General features: G+C 45.4%; 1 protein-coding gene across 7 annotated transcripts in view; it reads left to right on the top strand.

The window, feature by feature from the left end:
- Positions 1–22,653, top strand: part of LOC139057654 (uncharacterized) — a 36,583-nt gene extending 13,930 nt beyond the window's left edge. For 3 of the 7 annotated variants that reach the window (XM_070536266.1, XM_070536268.1, XM_070536267.1), the window contains one exon: positions 1,452–2,420. In XM_070536266.1, coding sequence (XP_070392367.1) covers positions 1,452–2,104 — 653 coding nt within the window. In that variant the 3' untranslated portion in view covers positions 2,105–2,420. Of the gene's footprint in view, positions 1–1,451; positions 2,421–9,202; positions 9,296–9,535; positions 9,666–11,038; positions 11,101–13,251; positions 13,348–21,657; positions 21,685–22,338 lie in introns of those variants that run through there. The other 4 variants (XM_070536271.1, XM_070536269.1, XR_011512964.1 and 1 more) reach the window with 4 other exon arrangements.
- Positions 22,654–26,216: the final 3,563 nt, after the last annotated feature.

Genomic DNA, 26,216 nt, shown 5'->3' on the forward strand with positions numbered 1-26,216 from the left:
CACCGTTAGCTGCAAGCAATTAAATAACCGCTTTAAGAAAATTTCGCTTCACATAAATTTGAACATGTGCGTTTGATGTGTTTATTTTTTGGCTTTCTCCTAGGAATCCATGCGCAGCTTCTTCTGCGGTCGGATAGGTCTTCTCGGTCATCATCCACTGTTGGCATGAACAGCTGGCACGAACAAATTAGAGGCGCTTTAATGCAAAGCTATTCCTAACTTTTATCTGCCAATTCTGCAATCAGCTCTACGCGACCAGTCAAAAACTTTTTTGGACCACTCCAACTTCGCCTGTCTGTCACGCGATGTCACGAAAACGTGATAGCTCTCCGTCTGATATGACGTGAACACACTGATTATGCATGATTGAAAAGAACAAAAGAAAAAAATAGTTATTTATGATTCGACGCCTTTTCGCCATTAGTCCAAGGCTATTGGTCAAAAGTTTTCAGGCGACTCCCGCTTCACCTACCTGTGACGCGGCGTCACAAAACCGCGAGAACTCACCGCCCCAAAGTGACGTGTACGCGTGAAATATGCATTAGTATGTCGAACAAAACTGAATTTTCTTCTGAATAGCCACAGGCTGCCCCGTTCCGAAAGGAATAAAAAATGGCTGCCGCCGATCTTTCAGGCACTGGCTACTCGCGCCTGCCGGAGAGTTCGGGTTAATTTGCATACAATAAAGCTTTTTGCGTGGCCGTGTCACGTTTTCGAGCACTTTCGCCACGTTCACGACCTTGTTCTGACAACTTTTCTTTGCTGAGGATTTGTTTTAGCGGCATTCCTAACCTTCCGTTCCATGCCTTCGTGATTTTCGACCAGCCACCGCAAGCTAAGTAAGGGAAAGCGGACCAATCACAGACACCGGCACCATCCTCTTCATCCGGTTATCGATTTTCAGTGCACTGGCTCGGTACCATCGAATGTCTCTCCTCTTGAGCGGGCTGCTCGCCTCTCGTTAGCCAGTTAGATAAGACAAGCCGCTCAGTGTCGGCAATGTTATTCGTTGTTAAAGCAATGAAAAGTCACCTCCTCTAAATGAGCAGAGCGTTTGATTAGTCTGTTCAGACAACCCTGCGGGTCACCGGCCAATGCTTGCTTCGGCGGTTACACAACTTGGATGTCAGGAGATTGGAATAAAAACATATTGGAATAGTTTTACTGTATGGGGCCCCAGGACACATGAGCGATAGCGTTTAATCTTCAAAGTTTTTACTAGAGAAAACATGTGGAATGCGGGAGATGGAAATTCGAGACAAGGAGTAAATCGAGAACAAGATAAAACCAAGAGCCGACGTTTTGGCAAGTTTACTTGCCTTTTTCAAGGCAGCAACCCTACGTGTAACGTTACTATAGAGAACTGTTGACGCTACGAAATATTTATTTCTTGTGTTTCTCGAAAATATGCAATATATCGTGTGTAAACACGTGGTTACGAACTTCTGCAGGAGCCCCAGAAGGCGGTATTGCTCGCTGTTCGAGAAACGCTCCGGTAATCTACACGAATGACTTCTTGCGCAACGTCATCCTCGCGGCCAAGGGAGAAGAACCGTCGTCGCCTGAAGTGAGAGATTGGGCACAATCCATCGCCCAACATCAGCTAGACGGCGCCGTAACAGTTGACATCGGCACGAATACACTTCTGCTGCCAGCGCTATACCTGACTGGGGACCTCCTGCATCCAGAGGCTAGCGAACCCTTCCTGGACTACTCGACGGTCGGCGTACGTGTACTGGTCGAATGGGTGCACATGCTTCTGTCCCGTAGACCCGAGTCTCCTGAAGTTGTGTCGTACGAGCAGTGTGTTCTGGACAGCGCGCGCGAATACGTGGCCGACAACGTGTCCGATAGCAGTCTTCGAGAAATGCTGTTCATCCCGTGGGCGCTCGACTTGGCACTAGTGGGGGCTCTGTACCGACCCCACCAGCGTTCTCTACAGCCTCTGGACGGGAAAAAAAGAGCCCAGCTCTTCTTCCGAAGGTTCTGTCAGACGCTCTGTGGAGACGATGAAGGGGCCAAGGTGTGCGCCTACGCAGCGCTTCAATCCCACGAGTTTTCCGTGGCCTTCGACTGCCCGCGCACTCTTACTATTTCGTGTTAAGTGGCAGCGAGGGTTGTTCTGGTTTTGCTGGGGACATAGTCATATAGTGATGTTAGAGTTAACTTTTTAGAGCGCTAAGAGTATTTCGCCCGTTGCTGTACGCGCTTCCACTTAGGCATTTCGTAAAAAAGGTCGCATGCCGTTTTAGTGGCAAGATAATCGATGCCAGCTCTTGGTCTTTATATATGCTGCACATTTATTGCGATTTTTCATTCTCCTTGTATAACCATCATACCATGTCTTCTTTCCCTGACCCATCATTAATGGTACACCTTGAAGTTCGTTTCAGTAAATTTGAACTGCTTCAATACTTTAACCGACCAGTTGTTTTAATAAAATATCGTATGTAGTGATGAACCTTGACCTATTTTACGAATACGTCATTTATTATAGTACCCATATCACTCACAAGTTACCACCAATAACTAAGTGAAAATTGGTTGAAGCAAGCTTTGTCTTGGCGAGGAATGGTGTTCGTCTTCGATGACTATTTGCAAATTGAAAAAAAATGTAATTATGGGGTTTTACGTGCCAAAACCACTTTCTGATTATGAGGCACGCCGTAGTGGAGGACTCCGGAAATTTCGACCACCTGGGGCTCTTTAACGTGCACCTAAATCTAAGTACACGGGTGTTTTCGCATTTCGCCCCCATCGATATGCGGCCGCCATGGCCGGAATTCGATCCCGCGACCTCGTGCTGAGCAGCCCAACACCATAGCCACTGAGCAACCACGGCGGGTACTATATTCAAATAGAGCACAAAATGAACTTGGACACATTTTCATCTGTGAACGTCGTGATGGACGCAAACGTGCGGCACTCAAGGATCACAGACACACGGACAACGAAACCAATCCATCGCACCCGTTACGCACATTATGAACGCTAACCACACCGAACTCACCCTTTACGACTTGTGTCAAAGTTGTTGTTTTCACCTTTGAGCGAGACGGTCCACTTCTGCTGGTATCTCGTCACTACGTACCCACGATGTTCCACTTCACCTTTATGATTCAGCTTGGGATTTCGTCCTAAACGGCACTTCATTGCGTAGCGAAGATGTTCTTGCTTCACTCTGGCACTCTGCCGTGGTCCACACGGTGCACAGATCTGGACAACTGAAACCGGTGATATTGAAACTGCCTGCAACCACCCGCTGCTCGACTTCGTTGACGTGGTCTGCTGTAAACGTGAGCTTTCTTTTTTTTTTGAGCTCAGCACAGCGAAACAACCCATCGAAGTGTCGCAGTTTGATTAATCATGTCGTTACGTTCACGGGCAAACTGTTTGTTGCCATAACAAGCATCGCGCCAAGCTCGCGCGTTGATTTTCAACTTGACGGCGAAGTCGCCCTCTCCTTCTCCCAATCATCGCCTCAAAGATCGTGCGCAGCCCGATCTGCGAGGCGACTCCCCAACAAACGGCACAACGGCAATATTGTAACGTGGTAGGAACGGTCAAGAACACAGTAGCAGAAGCGCGAATGGTGAAACCAACTCTTTACTAGGCGAAACTGTGCCCAGAAAAACAGACTACACTTAAAGCACTACGATAGCGGTGAACAGAGTCGGTGATCGCCGAAAATCTTACCCTCCGGTCAGATCGGAGCGCGAAGCCACCTTTCTATCAAAAGTTCTCCTTGCAACAGAAGCCTGCTCCTCATTCTTTTCAGGACGCTTTATTTCGTAATATAGGAGATTCCCATACGCGGATGCTATTGGCCAATAGCTGACATCAATCAAGAAGAGTGTTTGGTTCAGTGCGCTTGTTCCTACTATTACCGTATACATGTATTGACGCAGTTAAATAAGCAGAATGAATTAAGCGAAAGTATGCTCTTCAATTTCGATTGCAAATACGTACTTCTGGGAAAAGCCGACTATCGTGTGCACGCTCTCGGACGAGGCCGCCAACGTAGGAATCAAACTTTGCCCACCCAGCTTATCGGTGTCGTATGGCCATCGGCTGCCGCTGATTTCGATTAGTTTTGTGCACTCAAATAGCCTCGAACCACGCGAAACTTAACGTGAGAACACACGCCTGCTTGCAAGTGCGCGCTCACTCATGGCCGCTGTTGGTTAGATGCCTTGGCAGACACTGAAGATTCAAAAGTAAATGACAGAATCCTTGTTAGTTTGGCTACTAATTAAACGCCATCCGCTCGTGCCCTTTCGTGTTAGTTCAGAGTTCGTGTTCGTTCAGATTTGCTTGGGACATAGCCCTTTAGTGATGCTAGAGTGAATATCTTATACGGTTAACAACTTTTTCCCACTGTTCTGACAGTGTTCTATGTATAGCAAAACATTTGATTTAGCACGTCATATTGTTTAGAAATCGCAAAAGCAGGATGCCTGCACTTGTAAATCATATGCGGCCGCTTTTTTTCTTTACTGCTCATCGTCCTTGCGCAACAAACGTGCTGTTCTTTTTCCTTGTGCCATCGTTAACGATACATCCCGCAGCTCGTATCAGTTAGCTACGAATTATTTCAATTTAAATAGTTCGAACCAACTGGTTCTTCCAGTAAAAAGTTGGGTGTAGTAATATTTATGTGGTTTGTAAAACACCTATATCACTTGAAACTAACCTTGAAGGAAGAATTGGTTTAGGCTAAGATTTAGAGCTTGCAAGGAATGTAAAGATAATGTGCAAATAGAAGAGATGGCTAAGTTGAACACATGTTTCCGTGGAAACATCTTGCTCAGCGTAAGCGCATGCAGCTCCAGAACCAACTTGGACATTTAATTTTGTCTTCTACTCGTTCGCTCGCCACCCTTTTCTCCTCCCAGTATTTATTCCGTCTAAGAAGCATCTCCGTGTAATCCCAACTTTTTAGCTTCTAGATTATCCGTAGAAGCCTTCTTGCGCTCTTGTATAGGTTGCTTTATTTCCTTGTTCCACCGCTTGCGTGCTTTTCTCCTTCCGCTCCAATATTTTCTTTTAGCCATATTTGCTTTATTTTGCGCTGCATGAAGTCCAACAGTTCCTTGTAATCCCAGACAGCTCCAGGGAAAGACCTTAATTTTCCTCTGAACACTTTTTTCTATTTTTTCTACTTCATTTTCATGCAGATTTAATTATTACAGCGCTGTTGCTTCCTGTCGTGTGTCCGTGTCTCTTTGAAAAGGTAAAGTTGTACGCATAAGGTTGCACGTTCTCATTTCGCCTATGGACATTAAGCCTAGTCGTTCGTAAACCACCGCCGAGTATAAGTCGTACTCGATAAATGGCTGCCTATCTCCGCATTGCCACGTTACCTGTCCTCGACATTTATTTTCCTGGTTAACGATTACAGGGTTCTGTTCCTCACACAGACCCAGCACTAAAGGGCTGTTGCAATTTGTACATCCTTTTAGATAATCCATGTGCGCATTGATTTATCTCAATATCATCACCGTACTTGATTTTCTGAAGTTATTATTACAGTTTCTGACGCACTCAATCAGTTCTACATTTTGATTTCTGCTATCACTACCTGTCCAGAAATAAGATGCTAATCTATAAATGCCCTTTGCATATCTCTCTTACCTTCTGCCACTTCATGCATCGGCGAGAAGTCGCAGTGGCACCCTCTCATGAGTGACGTCGCGGCCAGCACTTTGCTCATTGCGGCTCACTAGGTTTCCGCACGCCCTCGCTCACTTTGTGCATGAGAAGTACGCGCAAGCCACGCTCTCCGAAGAATGTATTGCCCTTTTGCTGCTTTAATACCTGAAGTGCGGTATGATTTTTTTTTGAAACCACGCGATTTGTGAACATTTCAGGGGTAGATATTGGCAGGTATGTAGGGTAGATGAGATGCAGAACTGCCTCACGTAGGTCGATACGTGTTGTTAAAGAAGGACGCTCGCAAGTGAAGCGTGTAGGAATGTGTGCGGTATTTTTCTCAGAACGCGGATATTCTTTTTATTACTTAGTTACGGCACACACTGTATTTTAGACGGAATAGCAACTTTAACATATGGCGAACTTTGCAAACGCGTGTATAAGGCAGATACTGCCTGCAAAATTTCATATTGGACTGTCCAGTTGTTCAATTCAAATGAAGGCAACATAATCATGCGTAAAACGAAGATTTATGCTCGAATTTTTGATAAAGTAAGTTCCTATTTCCTACTCTCTTTGTTATTCGCAATATACACCAAGAAAAAGCGCTGTTCAGTGCTTTTAGAACGATTGCGCGTCACCGTCACATACAATATCTTGCACAGTTTACGAATACTTGGATAAGGTCAGCTCAAATACAATGTTTGTGGTTAAGGGGGAGCTTCCGGTAGAGGCCAAAGCTGATTCTCCTATTGAAATATATGTAAGACGTAGAAATGCTGTCACGACAAAAGCCCTACCCCTATTTAACTAAAATGTATTGCATTTAAGAGACAGCGTAAACGCTATTAGCCCCGAGATCATTGACTGGCGTCCTCTTGCGTGCAACGTCACACCAGCGAAGCACCGCGCGTGCCCAAGCGCTCGCTGCGTGAAGGCAACTTGCCGCTGTCGGCCGACCTGCTGTGCTGGCTTGCCTGTTTCCTGCGAGCACAGGAAAGCGCCGTGCCCGCATCGGTAGCCATCGGGTCTAGCAAACAAACCAACATGCCTGCCCTATCTAATAAATGCACAAAAGCTGCCATCACATTAATAAACCTTCGCTGAAGCCCACAATTTTCACATTAGACGGCAGGCTTATTCACAACCTTCTCGCAACATCCCATACGAAAGAGTCATCCCCATTGACAAAGCACAAGCGCCTGAAATCCGCTTAAATTCACCAAGCTTCTCTTGACCCAATACCTTGGACTCAAAATCTTGTGCCGCAAAAGCGAGCTGTCATGTTCCTTTGAGTTCAACTAAGCCAGAGTGTCGCGCTGAACGAGACCATACGTAAGATACACAAGAATGCTCGAAATGAATGATAATTGAAATATGATACGCTGCACAAACGCAAAGAATAGTCGGTTCGTGCTCTACATCCGCTATTAACCCACGTAGTAGTGCCGCTGAGAGCCACACTTGCGTCATGGATATATCATCGGAGTCAGCTCTCACTTTGGGGTCAAAACTCATACGTGCGACTTACGCACTAACATTTATTTCCTCTCGTTCATAAAGGACACGCTCTAAAGGAATGAACAAAAAAGATCTTCCGTAAATAACGAGCACAAAACTACAAGAATATTCGCGCTTATTTCTAAACACTTCACGCGCTAAACGAAACTCAATATACTGCCGTCCTCTAAATGCACGCACGAGACACGCACCAAAACTTTGCTTTTGAGTCCGCGCAAGACACACTTTAAAGGAATGGTACAAACACTTTCTAAAATTGTGCAGTTTAACAACGGCTTCCTCAAATAACGCGTTTTACTTTGAAAGAAAAACATCGCGAACATTTCCGAAAATTGTGAACTGATACTGAAGTGCGCCATTACAGGCTTCTAACCAATAACCTGCACTTGATGGTACAAGCGTATCCGCACAAAAAGAAGCCTATCCGCTTTAAAAAAAAATGACTTCTAGAGAAAAAGCTTCAGAACTATCAATTATGTATGCGCGCACAAGCCATCTCAAAACGCTTGACCAAACACTAAGTTAACGGAAGAAACAATTGCTGCTTTCAGAAAAGTTCTAATGCCGTTTTTCTTTGCGAATAGCCTACGGTTGAGGCATATCTTTAAGCATTGCTAGAGGCGAGCGCAGTCTGAAACCTCGTCTAGTCGACCAGGGAATACAAAGGGCACCTCGTCCATTCCCCTCGCTGCAGACCAGCAACACTGTGCAACATGCTTTCTGGACATCGTGCCACGACTTCACGGCCATGTATGACCAATTCGAGTTGTCTTATCGCCCCGCTAGCCTGTGTCATGCCTATAGTACATGAAAATAGCCCAGTGAGGGGGGACATAATTGTCCCCTAGCCTTTTCCCACCTTCGCGCCTTAAGAGGCTCGGAGGCGCTCTGAATAAAACCATTCCAAATGAAGAACGCGCCTTTCGAACTCTTTGACTGCGCTCAGCACAGGGTTTAGCGCCTTCATTCGGCCTCGTTGCCTTTGCTGCCGCATTCCTGGCTCTAGAGGGAACTCTTGCACTGGTGTCCACGGGAGCTGCAGTGGGAGCGGTTCAGCCAGCATGGGAATTAGGGGAAATACATGGATCTGCCCAACGCTAGTCCTTCTGGCTTCGAACGGCTTCGTGACTTTCTAAACTCGTCATTTGCAACGAAGCATAATCCGTGATCAATAATTAAACATTATCAAAGTTGTCCAGCAACAGGATTCGAGCGCACGACTTCTAGCACAAAGGCCCGACATTGAAACCGTTACGCCAATGACACAAACATCGACAAGCGACATAAAACGCCCTTATGAATTTATCGAGGACTAGCCAATTTTTTAAGACGGTTGGCTCGTTTCGATTTGGCCGCCTCGACAAGCTGGATCATTACAATTAGTAGTGTTTGCGCTTGTTTGCAGCGTCTTCTACACTTCAAAAGTATAGATTGCTCTTGAATTTGCAACGAAGTCATAAAAAGCGTCATAAACAAAGCAAAGGTGGTTGAACGATTGTAGCGCCAGAGCTACGTTACGGCGGCACCTGCGGCTGCTGCTGGTGCTGCAGCCGCCGCCGCCGTCGCCACCAGCTTTGTCGCGTGTTCCGAGTCGACTTTCGGTGCTTCCTTCAGTTCTTTTTTCATATTTTTGCTCAGTATCCCTTTAAAGCCTGCGAAGTGCTGGAGTAGGTCTGCTTTAACATTATGCGCTTACAGCGCTACATTTTTAACACAACCCACGCGCAAGATTGCAATAAAGAATTAGATATGAAGACCCTTTACCAGTTGCATAATGCTAAGATACTCGCCGAGATAGAAAAGTGATAAACCCCAATATCGTCCACAACACTCTTATCTTCTCTTAACAGCGTTTTTTTTTATTTCTTGCTCCAAGGAACGAAAAACAGTTAGTTCGCTCTTGATCCCGATATAAGTACATGAAAGCCGAAACTCGATATGCTGACAACTCGTTCCGCGCAGAACACACGAACAGATCTGGCAAAGATGGCAACATCAGCCTCACTTAGTTTTCCGCCGACTTGCGCAGTGCAGGAGTCGAGCCGCTGACGCTGTGGCTGGTTCCGATTTCTCCGAAGAGGGCCACTTGACGAGGAGTGTCCGACGAGCGTCCGCTAAGCAAGTAAATAAGTCTCGCCACAGGAGTGCACGCGCACTCCCGTATAGTTTTCGTTGTCAGCTATTGTCCTTTTTTTTTTTACATGCGACGGTTCCAACGACGTAGGGGGACATCGTGGTTATCTGGCTCGGTTATGAAAAAGCTTTAGTACGCATATTGTGGCTTATCGTATCGTGGCTTGCCACAGCCACAAAATTTAAAGGAGCGGCTCCTCTATTTAAGAGCGCACACTGTTAGCGAGTCCCCTCTAGTCTTCCCACTCTGGTTCTGCGGCACTCTCATCAGAACACTGCCAACATGAAGGTTGTTCTTGCTCTCGCTATTGTCGCACTCGTCGGCTTCGTCAGCGCTGACCCACCGTTTTCCCTCTGCGGTGAGCGGAGACTTCCATTGTAGTGATTGCGTAAACCTACAGGGTGTACTGCTTTGATGCGTAAGACTTCATCATGATGGATAAAGAAAAGAAATAACAATAGGCGGCTCTTATTGTAGAGGTAAATAGAATTAGGCCGACCAACAGCGGCAACCCAGTACTTTCAGGTTGCGCTATTGAGCTCGAGGTCGGGGGTTCGAGCGCAGCCACCGCGGCGGCATTTCGATGAGAGCGAAGTGCAGAAATGTTTGTGCACTTAGACTTAGGTCCACAGTTATGGACTCTTGTTGGTCATAATTAATCTTAGAGTGTCCCTCAGTACGGCATGACTCGTAATCAAATCATTGTATCGCCACGTTTAGCCCCAAAATGTATTTTAATGTAAAGATAAAATACTGTCTCTTCTAATTTGACTCAGCCATAACGGCAAGAAAATGTTGTAAAAATACCACCACGGCGATCTCAATAACAGTTTCTCGCATTGCTTGAGATACGTGAATAAGCTAAGCCACATTTAGAAAACGCTTCCACGGCTAGCCTCTGTGGACACGGGTGACTTTTCCGGTAGGCAACGAAACCGGATGTGCTTAAGTGAATCGCTGACGATTTGCTCACGACCTGGTTCGGTGCCGTGTAATGACGTACCACCGGCCCGCCAACTGAACCAATGATGTATTGCGTCCTGGGAAACGGCCTTTAGAGGCTCCCGGAGTATTATTGCTCCCTACTGCGACACACTTAATTTCTGCTCCCCCGTCAGAAATTAGCAACTTCATACCAGCACAAAAGCCTTTTTTATTTTATGAAGATAAACGTCAACGCAACCGTAAACATAACTTCTAGCTATGCCCTTGCATCCGACACCTGGGAAAGGCTTTAATCTGGGCTCACTGCATGCAACAGTTTCCCGGTCAGGGCGAATGGGACGAAAAGCAATAGCACTCTTGTACCGTGTTTTACGTGCCCGTTAAAGAGGTGGCAAAAATTAATCAGGAACCATGCTCTACGGCGTCACTCTAACCTGTTGCGCTGATTCGGGGGCATTAAACGACAAGATTGCAGTGTTCCATACATGGAAAGACGTAGAACAAAATACAGAAATGTTAACTTGAAGCTGGCATAAGCACACGAACTTGGTACACAAGAAGATATAGCATGTTCACGCGTACATTTAGCAAATTCGGCGGAATAATAGATCAATTATTGTTTGCACGCACTGAAATAAAAAAAAATATAATATGGGTAGTATATGGCATATGTGCATGCGCTATGTCTTTCCCAAAGTAATGGGAACGGACTACTCAATGGAAGCTCTGTGCAGTCATAATACTAAAGCAGACGCTGCATATTAACGTGTCTCACTTTTCTTTCAGGGGCGACAACCGAGCAAAGGCACAACCTAGTAACCTGCGTGCGTGCCAATGTCGACGAAGCAGTAAGTTGCGATAGCGGGTTGTTTTCTTATCATTTCTACGTGACGGCTACACCCTACATTCGCCTAATCACTATGAGTGCCCAAGTCCCGCTCCTTTTAGACTTTACCAGACAATGCAGACAGAACAAAGCCTTTTGCTTTACAAACCTTTTGTGAACGAAGTTGATAAACTTTTTTAAGAGAGATCTCGCACAAAAGCTTTAAACGATTTTTTCTCTCATTAGTGACATCTAGATGCAAAAGTCCGGCCAACCAAAGTAACGCACTTGGCGAAGATCCATTTCCAATTGATAAGATCCCCGTCGCCCGTTTATCAAAATTTATGAAATTTATCAAAGTTTATCAAATTTTACCGAAATTTATAAAAAAAATTAAGAGGGCACTAGATAGCGCTGGTGAAGCACCTTTACAAGCTTTGTCCAGCCATACTATACGTGGACCAAAGTGGATCTGTGGGGAAGTTCGCTTCCGGGTGGGGTACGAGGGGCTTAAGTCAGCGCGGTAGGAAAGCGTTATTTCACAGCCAAGCTTTTCTGATACTATTACTACGCTAGTGGCGGCTTCTTGTAGTCTTGTAGTTTAGGCCCGGTTTTACCTCTGGACTTCAGTCTTCGGACGCTTTCTTTGCCTCTCCCCTCGACTTTCCCAGTGCTGCTGCTGCTGCTGTCTGACACCGCGTCGGGGGGGTGGTTCAGAGCGTGTGACAACACGAACATGAGAGGAGCGAGTCAGGGAGGAAAGGCGACGCGAGAAACTCGTTTGGGCCCCACCGCGTCGAATATGTACAATGCCTTTTGGAGCTCCCTGAGCATCGCCACATTAGCCTCTTGACAGCTGTATTATCCGGGAACCTCTCACAAACATTGCAGAAACTCCAGCGCTTCCCTTTTTACTAACTTGCGAGTCCAGAGGGGACGTAGATAAAACTGTAGAGTGGAGGGAGGAGAAGAGGCAGTTCCCGTAAAAGGTGTGGAGGGGCGGATAGGAAAAAGGTGACGTGAGAAGGCAAGGAAACCCTGCTACTACATGACAGAGAGTGCGGTCAAACTGGATAAGCTTAATTTAAAGGAACGGTAAAGTACGTTCCTACTATCTCTGAAAAATAAACACCCTGCAAATATGTCAAGAGACAACTTACGCAGGGAGTGCAGAAGCAGAGCCTTAAAGAGAATTAAAGCGGAACGTAGGGTCGGAAGTTTGCAACTGTGTACGGAAGTGGTCGCACGTCAAGTCAATACTTCTGTGCGCGCCGCGGCAGCTTTGCGGCTATGTCATTGCTCCAGGTCCTGGATTTGATGCAGACCGAGGCAGTCACATTTCGACGGGGTTGAAATGGAAAATGCACGTGCACTTAGATTTTGTGACACTTTAAAATACATTACGGTATCGAAATTAGTCCGGAGTCCACCACTATGGCATGCCTCATAATTCGATTCTGGTTTAGGCACGTACAGCCCCATATTCCAATTCAGGTGGAATACTTCTGCCACGATGCGATGTACCATGTGAGCCTCTGACAATGCTGAAACCTCGCAGAGGTTATGAAATATGGCGCAAGACAACGCCTCAAACATGCACCTCTATCTGTGTGTTCTGTCCACTACGCAGACAAACAGCACTGGTGCACGCAAGGTAACATTTAACATCAACTCACCATTCTCGTATTGGACTAAACGTTGAAGAAATTACACATTCGCCATAAATATCACCGCTAAGTATCGTCAATCAAAGCACCCAGTTCAGTAAGCTTTGCTTATATCGATTTCCACAGTGCGTGGGAGCTGCGTATTTTAGCACTGGCACTTCACAGGCTATTCACAGGCTTAAAAAGCACGGGCTTGATACAATTACGTCCGGCCTTGAACAAAGCAACATCGCAGTCATTAACCATTGCATGTACCGATGTGGTTATCTCAACAGTTTCTTCTGTTTTTCAGGCGCTGTGCCGACTCCAAGTCCTACGCGGTGGGAAAGTTGCATTCCGAGTTGTATAGCTGTGTAGATGTGTTAACACTAGCTGTAAAGCAAGCAATGAAAAAGTGCTTTTAAGAAAATTAGTGGGGCGAATATTCATAAGAAATGTAATACAGCGTGCTCAACGCTATGGTGCTTCTTGCAATAACTGCTGTCCGTGCTCTATTTATTCCCTAGACCTCTCAGAAGCTCACAGAGGTGAAGGAGCGCCTTCATTGTGAGGACTTGGACTGCGTCTTCAATAAGATTTGTGAACACAGCCATGAGACTCGCGTAAGTATGTCTCGACCACGCACACTAAGCCGCCCCTGCATGTTCCAGCTAAACATTTTTCAATGTGTTACAAGAAGCATACAAGTTCTTGCGAAATGGGAGGTCCGAGAGGCCATGGATGCTCCAGGGCTGGAGTCTTGAACTTCACATGTATTATTTACATGTCCAAGATCAGCAGAGAAAAGCCAGCGATAGCGTCGTGCTTCTCGCCTAAAAGAAGTGTCTACCGTTTTTCCAGGACCTTCGGCTTTGTAGCGCAGTAGACAGCGTACAATTTGAAGTCTCTAAATATGCACTAGTTTCTGTGCAAAGCCAGTAGAAATTTTTAAATCAGGATTTCCTATCGGCGTAGTGTCTTGTTAAAACTGTGTACGGACGCCCACAATCTCATTATATACCAGTCTCGAGATTTACCCTCTGAAACAACGGTCTGGTATGGTTTTAGTACAGTCATTGGTATTAGCTTCCCGCTTGTTACGTTTCCGTGCGCAATTGCTGCGAACGAAAACGGTGAGAGAGCACTACAGACACGGCATCAGCCATTCTAGGCGCCTATTTACGTTGATCCCGTACAAAAAAAATTCTTGAGAAGGCATTGAAATATTGTTGGTCAATGTTGAGTTTTTTATTGAGGAATTATTGAGTGTATGTTGGAGAATTGTTGGGTTGAGTGTTGAGCACTTTTGAATATTGGCCACTGAAATCGAATTGAAACACCATTGGGTACCTCAATGTTGAATAATTGTTAAGTTACCATTGAAAGTCCATTGTGCTTAAACGGCCCGTTGTGTTCGTTTTGTTGAATGGTTGTTGAGTTACCATTGATACTGCGTTGAACTAACGTTGTGGTAGTTCTGTTGACCTGTTGTTTAGTTATTATTGCCACAGCATTGAAAAGCATATCGTGCCACAGTTGAGATGCCATTGAGATTTCAGAAGTCGCCATTGAAATATGATTGACGTTTCGTTGGCCTAGTGTATTTTTATTCATATATTGAAATTGCTTCGCTGTTCACACTTGCATGCCCCGGTGCCTGCTCATAACTTTCCCAAACACAAACAAAATCAAAGGAGAGACTGATCAACTTGAAGTACCTTTATTTACACTAAAGATGTGTGCACGTGAAACATTATTACAGTACATAAGGCACCACTACATCGAACCTGGAGACACAGGCTAGTACCTACAGCACTCTAGCAGTGTAAATACATCTGATAAAACATATACATATGAATCCAATCAAAACGATCATTGTGCTCTTCACTTTCGACTTAAGTTTATGACTAGAAGGCAAAGCGACTCAAAAGGCAGGGCTTAAGCATACCCTTGCAACAACTAACTTTGAGCACATGAACACTTGGAGCTGCTTGCATGTGAATACACAAAATACATCTGAATATGTTACATTAAAATGTTGCGCACACTAACACATCACAGGAAGAGCTACGGCTGACTATGAGAAGGCAAAATAACCAACTTGAAACGAATGACTTCACGTAAATATATACAACCTTTAGCACACGTCTTTCACCGTGATTAAAATTTAATGAAGTACCAAAGTAGACTTGCCTGAGCTTTGTCTTCGAGATATATATATTTTCATGTTGCCCAATTATTTTATAAAATAACATCACTCAACTTAACTATTATTTGACGAGACATCATTTAGAAAGTTGTCGGGCATGATGAACACCTGAATCGTGTTTCTGACAGGCCAGGATTGCTTTCTTCAGAAATAAACTTGTAAAGCTTTTGTGTAATGAAAGCAGCTTATCTCCCTGGTACAAGTCAAGAACAAACAGTACGCCATTTGATTATGTTAATTTGGGGTACAGAGGAGTTCGTTAGTGGCATTTCCTCAATTTAGTGAGCTCATTTTCAGGTAATATTTCTGGACTTGCACAAAGCTAATTAAAGCACTTTTTGGGGCCTTTTTTCCTATACCCAGCAACTAAGTGCTACCTCAGTCAATAAAGAGATAAGGAAAGGCTAATACCTTGAACGATAAGAGAAAAAATAATTATTTAGCACAGAAAATTGGAAGTAACACATGGCTAACACAATTCCAAACAGCCAAATAAATGGTGACCTGCACTTTCAGTATCAAGCACCCCAGAAATAGTCTTACAGTATGAGAAAAGGTTCCAATGACTCGACAGCCCGATTGCTGAGACAGTGAAAAACGCAAATGAACCATATACGAAACACCAATTACCTCAATTTCACAGATAATATGTTATTAAAATAGCACCAGAATTTTGCTGCATAAAATATATAAAGGTTGCATAAAAATTGGGACAAAGCAGTAACAAAGACAGAGGGAGCTACAGCGCACCCATGTTGAAAAAGATTATAAGGAAAATGATATATATGCATATTTAAGTGTACAATTTTTGCTCCAACACATAGAAAAAGAACGCATGCACTTAGAGCATAAAAAGGTTCATGTGCCTGGAGAATGCAGCGCAGTACAAAGAAGCGTCATGAGAACCGAAAAACCGATCTTACTACGAATGCTTGCAACCTACAATCAGGCATGTGCCATGTCATGCCTTGAATGGATGAAATTCATAAATCTTACACACAAAGGAAGTTACCATCACTCTTATTGGCTTCCTGAGGGGACTCCTTGAAATTGAACTAGAAAAATGTATTCAGTGTCAAAAACAAAGAGAAGATAAGACCCTATAGCGTTCTTCCTGAAATGAACAGCGCAAATAACTTCATGTATCAATTCTATGGACACTTCGCCAATTCGGTGTACATTTATATTTCACAACACAAACAGTGACGAGAAGGATGAATTAAGGTAGGAACACACATGAACGCTGACTCAAGTAGAAGTTTATTCGTGAAGACGAAGATTTTAAACACACTGGCCAACTTCACAAAGAAAAAGCCATGGATGCGCAGCATACACAGCCCGGCACAACAAAAAAGCACCGAAATACGTCCTGTAGAATAAACATGTGCGCCAAAAACTAACAAAAACATGAAAACTGAAAGGTTTCTCCAGTAAGCGATAGTAACGAGAAGTACTGTAGCAACTCTTTCCCACTAAGGGTCACAGAAATCTTGTTTATGAATATCTCTTGGTGATCAATAAATAATGCTTCCGTAAGTCCTTTTGTGTTCTGGTCTCTGTGATGAAAGAATCGTTCTCTCTGCTCTATACCGCAACACCAGAGGAGTTCCAGAAGCAATATTTATTGATCACAAACGAAACAATTGCGTAACCAAGTTATCTGTTGCCCTTAGTGGGAAAAAGTTGTTCTCAAATGAGTATTTCCCGTTGGGTAGTATCAGTTATCGGACAAATCTTTCGCTTTTTCAATAGATTTGACCGATAGTTCTCGTTTTTCACGCACGTTTATTCTACATGACATGGCTTTTTCATATTTTTTTCTTCTCGCACGTGGCTGTTTCTGCCACGCATGCACGGATTTTTACCTTTGCCAAGTCGACCAGTGTGTTTAATACCTTCGTCATCAAAAGCAAACATTTAGTAGAGCTTGCGCTCGTGTGTGCTCCTACCTATTTCGTCGTACGCCTCTGTTCGTGCTGCTGTTTACAGTACCCACGTATCGCTTGGTTAGGCTGGTAAACATTCTCACAAACAAAAGTAAGTGCCTCCCCTCAAAAGGTAGCCCATCCTTTACTACTAAACGCCATAGCAAATCGAAAGTAAGCCTTCACAGCGTCCATGCAGCAGCTGGTACACCACAGAGTAACACAAAAAATAGTTGAAAATCCAACTTGATGCGAGCTTGCTAGTGAATCAGCCACATATCAACGAGTGTCTCTTGCACGACGCCAAGGTGCTTTTGGCGTAGAACACTTTAGCATCTGGAAATTTACTGCATACGTAACCTGTGAGAAGGGAACGTGGACAGAAAATGAGATTGCGCGGATTAAGAATCTGCCACGCACTGCACATAACTACGCACGAAATAGAAGTACACACTATACTGACAAGTAAAAATTTGGGACTCTTTACGAGTGCCATCGAGAAAAGGAAGGAATGGATTGCTACGGTAAATGTTAGCTAAAACACGCACAGCGATGTTTCACAGTGGGGAAAATATTCCCGGCTCTCTCGCAGAACCAAAGACCACGCGACAGTGCATAACCCATACCAAACAGATATCGAATCTTTTGGTAAAAGTCCAGTAGAAGGGGTGACCTAAACATACGCCGAGAGCGATGCGAGCGTGAGCGTGCCTGTACGAGTGAGAACATGTACTACCGCTTCTTTGAAGCTAGCCGCGCTCCGGCGTGGCTCCGATCATCCCGCCCGATTTGTGTGCAGAACGTCGAGCACACACCCTTGCGTTGCGCGGTAGCGTCCGCGCAGTGAGCTAGCTTCATGCACGCGTCATTCTTTACCGCGCAAACGGTGCTCGAGTGCGACGCTTAGCTCGAGGCGACAACGCGCCGATTGGCGCTCTTTTCGCTTCTGGAAACAACCCATATTCGGATCGGTCCAACTCAAAGAGGCAGCAGAGAACGGTGGCATGTTTCGGTTATCGCTTATTAAAGTTGTACAGTACGTCTTCAACGGCAAACCGCCGCGCTAGATAAAGATGCCTACTGCTGTAGTTTTGGCGGTGATAGACGATAAGGTGAGCCCGTCGGCGGCTGTGTTCTTTGACCACGTAACCACACCTCTGCTCATTTGCGCTGTGTATCCATGTACAGTCACCGCGCGGAAGCTGTGACTAATCGGTTGGCCGTTCTCCGACAATCCCAGGGACGCGAAATATATTTCGCAGTGCGCCGCATCATTAGACGCAACCTAAATCGAGGCGCGCTTAACCGCTACGGCACAAAAGGTGATCACACTAACCGTATGGTATACGATGAGCCACTACGGAAAAAAAAATTCTGATGTTCCACGTGCCTAACCAACGATCTGATTATGAGGCACGTCGTAGTTGGGGGCTCCGTATTAATTTTGACTTCCTGGAAATTTTTACGTGCATACAATGCACAATGCACGAGCGTTTTTGCATTCCGCTCCTTTGGAATGCAGCCGCTGCAGGGATCGTATCCACGACCTCGGTTCCCAAATTGCCACGGAGGCCGCCATAGTTACGAAATGCGTAAGCGTGAAGTGCAACACTGCCTTCCGGTACGAGTGTGGTACAAGCGTAGCACAGCTGCACACCTGCTGCACGATTACTTGTCGCGGTTCTCCTAAACTCGTAGTGCCTGCCTAAATACCTTGAAAGGCAGCGCGCCTCTCACGTATCGGAACGCGATAACAAGCGCTTAGACGGCATACGTGAGCCCCCATGAAAAATGACGTGGCCACTGTACAAAATTATCACTGCGCAGAGAAGACGATCCTTATGTTCCAATTGTGTTCTCTCATACAAATGAAGGAAACGTTATTAGACAGGAACAAATGAAGCAATGCAATTTTACGCACATGGGGCGCCGCTGCCTCTTCGCCTACCATTGTTTCTGTTTCAAACGAAGTGACGGCGGCAGCGAGAGTTAATATCGCGCGCATTTGCTCCGGGGCATGCGGTTTGCTTCAAGAAAGTGAACGGTTTGCTTAACATGTCACGCTCGTCAATGTCAAAATAGAAAAGAAGGCTACGTGACCAAGAAAACGAGATTACTTACCTATCTTCAGAAGTGCGGCTGCGACTGTTTCGGGGTGCCTTCTCTCCAACAGGCATCATGGCCTCTGCCGCGGAATTCATCAAAACCGTCAGGGTCGCACATCAGTAGAAGACTAGTTGTTGGGTGAGCCAACCACTTCACCGGATAAACGTCCCACTTATCGTCGTTAAAGCATTTGACTAAAATGTGCGTCATGATGTCCGAAAAGAAAATACGTTCATCAAGAAGCACGAGGCGCGAGCCACGGCACAACTGCCACCGAATAACTGAGTCCGAAAGACGTTCACATCATCACATGGCTTCACTATCGTATTCAGTTATAAAAACCTTTCAAATACAAAATAACGGCACTTAAGAGCCACTAATTGATTAGCAATAATTTTTCATCAACTAACCTTCATAAATTTTTAAGAACTACGTAATTTATAGCGTAAACAATAAATACTACGACCGAAAAATGCGACTACGAAACTAGCGGTAACCATGTGTACTGTTGCAAAAGTGTGCGCAAAACGAAGCTCGGTTGCGCCCGTTTGCGCGCACACATAAACACCCAAACGCTACTTTAACGTGTGTCGCGCCATCTAGAAATAAAAATTTGTACTAGTTTTGGTATTTTTACAAAAATAAAGTTTCTAAAATAGTTTGTAGCGTTTTTGCAGATGACGAGGTGACAAGTAAGGTACAATAAGAGTCCGTTACCTGTATTTCTTTCATTTCCCTTTGGTTTTCTTAACTGAACATACGAGACCTGCAGGCTTGGGAGAGGACGACCGTTCGGCGAGGCTCAAATAAATCGCGTGCTGCTTGCCAGGCGAGAAACGGGAGCAGCCGCAGATACAGCGATTAGCTGTGATACTGTTGCGGCTGGTGCTGAATCTGAAGCTCTTTGAAGTCGATGGTTATAGCGGCTGCGCGCTGCGATCTCAAAGCACGTTCATTCTTTGATCTCTAGTACCACGGACATTGGACAAAAACTATATTTGCTTTACGGACAGAGGGTACGTTGCAGGAAATTCGAAGACCTCACCCGTGTATGTTTGTAGCGTGTGCGCGCTTGCATCCTACGGTTCCCACAGTGCGCCCGATGCTCGAAGGTAGCGTCGTCGCCTGTCGGCACCTGTCTTATCGCCGGCCGCGCTGCCACCGTGTCTACTTTTGGGGAACTCCACATGCGCGTAGTCACCGTGTTGGCAAGTGAGTTTCGCATTCTTCTGCTCCCCAAAACGTGCTCATTTCGGATCGTACCAATGGTTATGTCATCTAGTGTCTGTTAAAACGACGATGGCATTTGTACACCGGCGAAGAAATAAATCGTTATGAACTTGGGCGGTCATGAATATAGTCTAACGTTGCAGTTTTTACGTAGCGAAAATGGCTACGAAAGTGGGGCGGTCCCGGAGATAGGCGCTTCAAAGCGCCAGCTGTAGCGACAGCACCAGGAAGTGGCACGCGGCGCACATGCCAAGCATTTCAGAGCTCACTGGCTTTCGAATGAGAGGAGTATGCGCGCGCTCGTGGCCTATTGGTTAGAGTACCGGGCTCGACGGCCGACGTTCGATTCCAACCCATCGGTCACACATAATTTTCTATTAATGAAAGCGAGGCGAAAGAAGAACCTACCTGCCGCAAAGTGACAGGAATGAGGTTGGAACGCATCGCAAAACATGTTTGGAATGTCTTCATATGCGAGTCCTAATTATTGTATACTGGACTCAACTGCTACACAACAAAAGAACAACTAGAAAAATCAACACAAATTACCCAATAAATTGTTTATTGAGAACACTCAACGGTAATATTGTTGTGCAAAGGTTGAATGAACTCAATTGCTCTTGAAAATTTGTTGAAGTCAGTTGTTTCAACAATTCCGCAACAATATATCAATGGTTAATCAACACTCATTTTTGTACGGGATATATCACTGCCTGTCGCTGCTTATTCACGGAGAACGACTTGCTCACGAGGTGCAAGCCGCGATGTTTGACCACTGGAATACTGCCCGCCGTGGCTTTCAATACACGAGAACCGTCGCCACTGCACGTAGACTGCCCGTGGCGCACTAGACCCTGCACGAATTGTCAAGCGCAAACGTTGCCCAATGGTTCAGTTGTTGGGGCGTCCGTCTTGTTACTCCGTATTTTCGAGATTGAATTAATTCTATGCCTAATGACGATGATGTACAAAGTTTTGCAACAATGTTATCTGTAAGCTAACATTGTATCGTTGCCTTACAGTTAGCTTTGTACAGCTGTATAATATATTGTCCTAAATGTTATAGTGATATCAGTTCTTCCTGCTAATAATTGTTTCGTTTTACTCTACCATACCACATGTGTACTATTATATGCATTTTCTTATTCTGTATTCCCATCACTCGGTCCTCCGTAACTTGCCTGTGATGTTCAAATAAGAAATTAGCCAATACATAAATTAGCACTGGCTCAAAGTTGGACGACAGGACATAGCGAAGCAATTGAGCGCCGGGTCCGGTGTTTTATGCAGGCTAGGTGACTGTACATAATTAATGTCAGTCTGCGTTGCTTGGTACATAGAGTATGGGGAAATAGTGCAAATATCATGTTATGTCCGAGGAGCAATAACTACGATGTCGACCACGTTTCCCTACTGGTGTTTTCATGTGACACACATATAAATTATTTATATTTTATTTCCAGCAAGCACAGTCGAACGCCTTCCTCTCGGTAAGTGGGCACTATTTTGGCAGTTCAGTTATTTTTTCTTGTAAAGTAAAAAAGTTTGCTAAACTGTAATGTTTGGCAGACGCTTACCGCCATTCTGAGACGGCAGATGAAAATGGAAGATAGAAATAGTGTGGCCGGTACGGCTTATGACCTTCTTGATTCTTTGTCAGCATGAAAAATAAATAAATGAAATGAAACTTCGTAATATTATCAGTGAAATTTATGCAGAAGTATTTAGACCGACATCCTAATTTAGTAATGAATGTTACAATACGAAAAATGACTAGCGATACGGCACAAATCGCTTGTAATGATAAGTACTAGTTACCAGTAAAAAAAACAAGTAAATTCAAGGGCACCCAATGAATGCCATAATAGCTCTCTTTTTTCATGAATAATTTAGGATAACAAAGAATGAAGTAGCGAGATGTGATACTCTGCTATGCCCATGGAGTCCCAGTTCTCTAAGACTCACATCAGGTTCTCTAGGACTCCCATATCATGTTACCTCATTTCCTCATTGTCTAATCCACCAAATCTAATTAATTACACTTGGGAAATAATCAAACTTACTGAGTTGAGTGAGAAATATCAAAAGGCGCAGATCTAATGTGCCTGGAATTAATATGTGTGCATTATCTTTTTTCCTTCCAGGACAACGTCAAGGCCCAGGTTCGTGCTGCTCTGACGACATGCCAGTCAAACCACTGATACTCCTCTTCAATAATTGATCGCTATGGCACATCGCGATAAACATTAGAACCATGTATCCATAGTAAACATTTACTGCATGTGTCAGATTCATTTCTAAACATGTTCTTGCTTAATGAATATAGATAAACGAGAAAGTAGGCTACATTGTAGCCGGCTATAGATGCAGGTAAAAAATTGGTGTTCCCACTTTCTTGGCGAAACCGACAAGCAAACTACTATAACTTTCAAGAACAAAAACACAAAAGAACAAAACATTCTAAATGTCAATAAACAGGAACGATGTAACTAACAAGCTCTATCCCGAAAATTTGGAATTGCTCAAAAATGTCATAACCTTTTTTTTTTTTAGAATTCGCCAATAAAATGCAGCAGAGGACAGTGCATCCAAAGGCACGTTTGTAAACGTTTTGACAAAATATGGAATTTCTGTATCAGATTACATACTTTTTTAACGCGACAGCGTTAAGCTGGTGTCGCAGAAAAGCCGGTGTCGTCGTTGGCCGGGAGTGATAAATCCCGGCAGGCACTTCATGAATAAGAAACAGCTTGCAAGATGGGCTGGGTGGGAATCGAATCAGGGTCTCCGAAGTGTGAGACGGAGACGTTACCACTCAGCCACGAGTTCAATGCTTCAAAGCGGTACAAAATCGCCTCTAGTGAATGCGGTGTTTCCTTAGAAACGAGCCGTAGAAAGTTATACTGCGGTGTATATCGGTAATTATGAACATGTAACTTACAGAAGTCGTAATTACACGAGTAGCGAAGTGCGTTTCCGCTACATTTCATCTGCGCTTTCCGCACACGCAGAGCCATCTTGCGGCAAACACAGAAGACCCCCTCCTCTCAATGTACGGCACTGCCCCGACAGGTGGCTCGCCACGCGCGCATTGGGGTTGTGCGGGGACCGGTCAAAGCTTTGGGACCGGTGCGAGGCGAGTCGCGGCCCGGACTCCCTCTCCCCTGACGACGCTTCGCCTTGCTCCCTCACGGGTTGCAGAATCAAGCGTCCTCCTTTCTTTAGATCACTATCTGTCTATCTCTCTGCCCGTGCCGATCACGACGTTTGGCTGGCGTGCATCGTTTCCCCCTCCGAGACGCCGAGTTCTTAGGTTCATTCCGCTTGCTCAGGCGCACGTATCCTTGCCGCGCCGAACGCTGCGTTGCTCCACGCTCACCGCGTCCGATGCGGGGGGCCTCGTAAGTGATCGCTGCGCCATAGCCCATTGTCTTACACACCTTGGCAGGTCGACGGGAACGCTGTCGCGTTCCACTCTTGAAGGCGAAGCTTAAGCGTCCTCAGATTTTTTATTCGCCCGGAGATTCTTGGTGGCTTGGGCAATTCATGTATGTCGACCATGAAAACTGCACTTTTATTCTGTTAGAGGAGGCGGGGCTGGTGTAGTGTCTGCACACTTTTGGGACTTTTGTTTTTCAGACTGTGAATTGACTGTATTTGCGACGTGGCGAATTCATTACATAGCGTAGAACGGTAAAAACTAGGCCAAACACGTGGACGCCTTTAGACGTATAGTATGTTGGCAAAGACGTACTATATAGATTCTCTACAGGGAAGCGCTTGAAGCCTGTTGAAGATTAAAAATATCCTTTAAAACTTGTTTTTCTTTTCCCTTCGTGCTAAAGAACGTTGGTGAATTATTGAAGAAAGAAAGGCCAAATTACCTGTTTTGTAAAATTTTTTACGGAACCAGAATGTCGTCACGTGCGTGTAATGTAGGAAATGTCATTTTTTTATTGTATTTGGGCCATTCTGGCACCAAATAAGTTCTCGCTTTCTCAATGAGTCTTCGGTTTATTCACGGCCGAGTGAACAAAAAGTCATGACGTATTTACCAGCAGGTGTGGCAAGCTTAACGGAAGCGCGTCGCCACGGATGTTTTCTTTTAGCAGCTTTTCTCTCATACCAAGATTCTTCCTTGGAGTAATGGGAAACATCTCTTTGTGAAGCGCAGTCTACAAGCACTCCTCCACTTAACCTTTTTCTTAAGTGTACATTTCTCAGTCAACATCAGGGTGCTGCACCGAACTAGAACTCAAGTGATAACTGGAGCGGAACCGTTATATTCAGCTGAACCAACCCATTATTTTTCAGCCATCTTGGACCCAAACCCGTACCGGAACTTATTGGAGAGCCTGTTCGAACAGGTTTGAAAAGCGGTTAAGAAGGTCCTGTAGACGCTCGGCTAGGAGAAGTTTGAGAGGAAATGTGGGACAAAAGGTCAAAGCTTCTATTAGTATGAAACGATTTCCATGCTACAGGCAAGACTAAAATAACTTCAAATAGCATGAACTCAGTTGCGACACATGCGTTGTAAATTTTGTGTTAGCCTATCTGCCGTTTCGACAACGAGAACTGTAGACGCTCTACATGTTATCGGGCATCTTGCTCCACCAAAGAGACCGGAACAATTCTGTTGAGCTTTCTGTTCTGTGTTGATGCTGTACGCGGTCGGCTGAGCTGCAGTTGCAATCCAGCTACTCACGAAAAAACTACAGCGCTGAAAGTTGTAACGTTAATCCTTTCCGTAGCCGCATGGCGTCACGTATGGCGCCACAGTGTGTCGTGCGACAACGACTGTTCGAGAATGAGGGTAGAAAAGCAGTCCTGTTTCGTTATACCTGTTAACAGCGGTTAGCTGGCCCGATTAAGCATGGGGTACACAGGAATGTGTGTGGTTACATGGAATGAATGAATGAATAAAACTTTGTTTGTAATGGATTCTCGTCCGTGCCATTCGTCGCTTCGGCGCCGTGTGATGATACAGCTGCCGAAACGGGGGGTGTGTTGGCACCCTGGACGTGCCGTATGTGGTGCACAAGGAGCGACCAAAAAGCAATTCGGTGGGACGCAGGCGAAGTGATCCAGCTCTCCCGACAGAAATGAACAGATGGGCTCAGGGGCTCAGGGAAGAGGCAGGGAGATTGTAACGAGGGGAATGTGCACGGGGGCAGGCTCAGTAGGTGCGGCGAACGTCGGGGCAGCCGCTGCACACCGGGCATGCATGGTGGACGCGGCGTTGTTGAATAATGTATCGTATGGCGTCATTCGCCAGTGTTAGAGTGTGATCCTGACGAATTAGGGAGGCATCATAGCGGTTAAAAGAGGGATCGGGGGCTGGAAGGGTGCATGCAGATGATCGAAGTTCACGGAGCATAGCGCGGCTTTGCTTGCAGTGTTCAACCTGATGCATTCTGGTACTATAGGTGTCGGGCCACGGAATAGGGGAGCTCGGCATTTTGGGCTCGCGAGTGAAGTAGTGAGCATGCTCATTTCCCTGTATCTCCTGATGACCCGGCACCCACTCCATGTGGATGTGAAGTGAGGCATCCTGTTGCATGTGTAGCACAAGAGAAGCCCTAATATGACAAGGAAGTATATTGTTTGTGAAAGAACGAAAGGCTTCCTGGCCGTCTGAGCGAACGGTAATGGTTTGTGTGTAGTCAGGGGGAATAGTAGTTGCTTCCGATATTACAAGGACCTCAGCGTCAGTTGCAGACAATACTCAGCCAGTGATTTCAACTTGAGGGCTGACATCACTGCCGACTTGGACGCGTCAACGCAGTGGGCGTCGTGCGCTGGGTCGGTAAGTGGCACCCGCGCTTATCGGCTGCCTGCGTTGCTTTAGGGGCGAATATTCCCGGCTATCCGTCGGATTTTGATTCGAGGGCCTGTTATCCACGGTGGAAGACAAATGAAAAGAGTTGGTAGTGGTGAAGTATGGTGTCCCAACATAGGCAGGATGGCAGGTCCCTGGGACGAGGTGCTCCCACGGAGATGCCGAGACTCTCGGCGGACTTGG

This window comes from Dermacentor albipictus, chromosome 3 (genome assembly GCF_038994185.2).
Source record: "Dermacentor albipictus isolate Rhodes 1998 colony chromosome 3, USDA_Dalb.pri_finalv2, whole genome shotgun sequence".
Classification (NCBI taxonomy): domain Eukaryota; kingdom Metazoa; phylum Arthropoda; class Arachnida; order Ixodida; family Ixodidae; genus Dermacentor; species Dermacentor albipictus.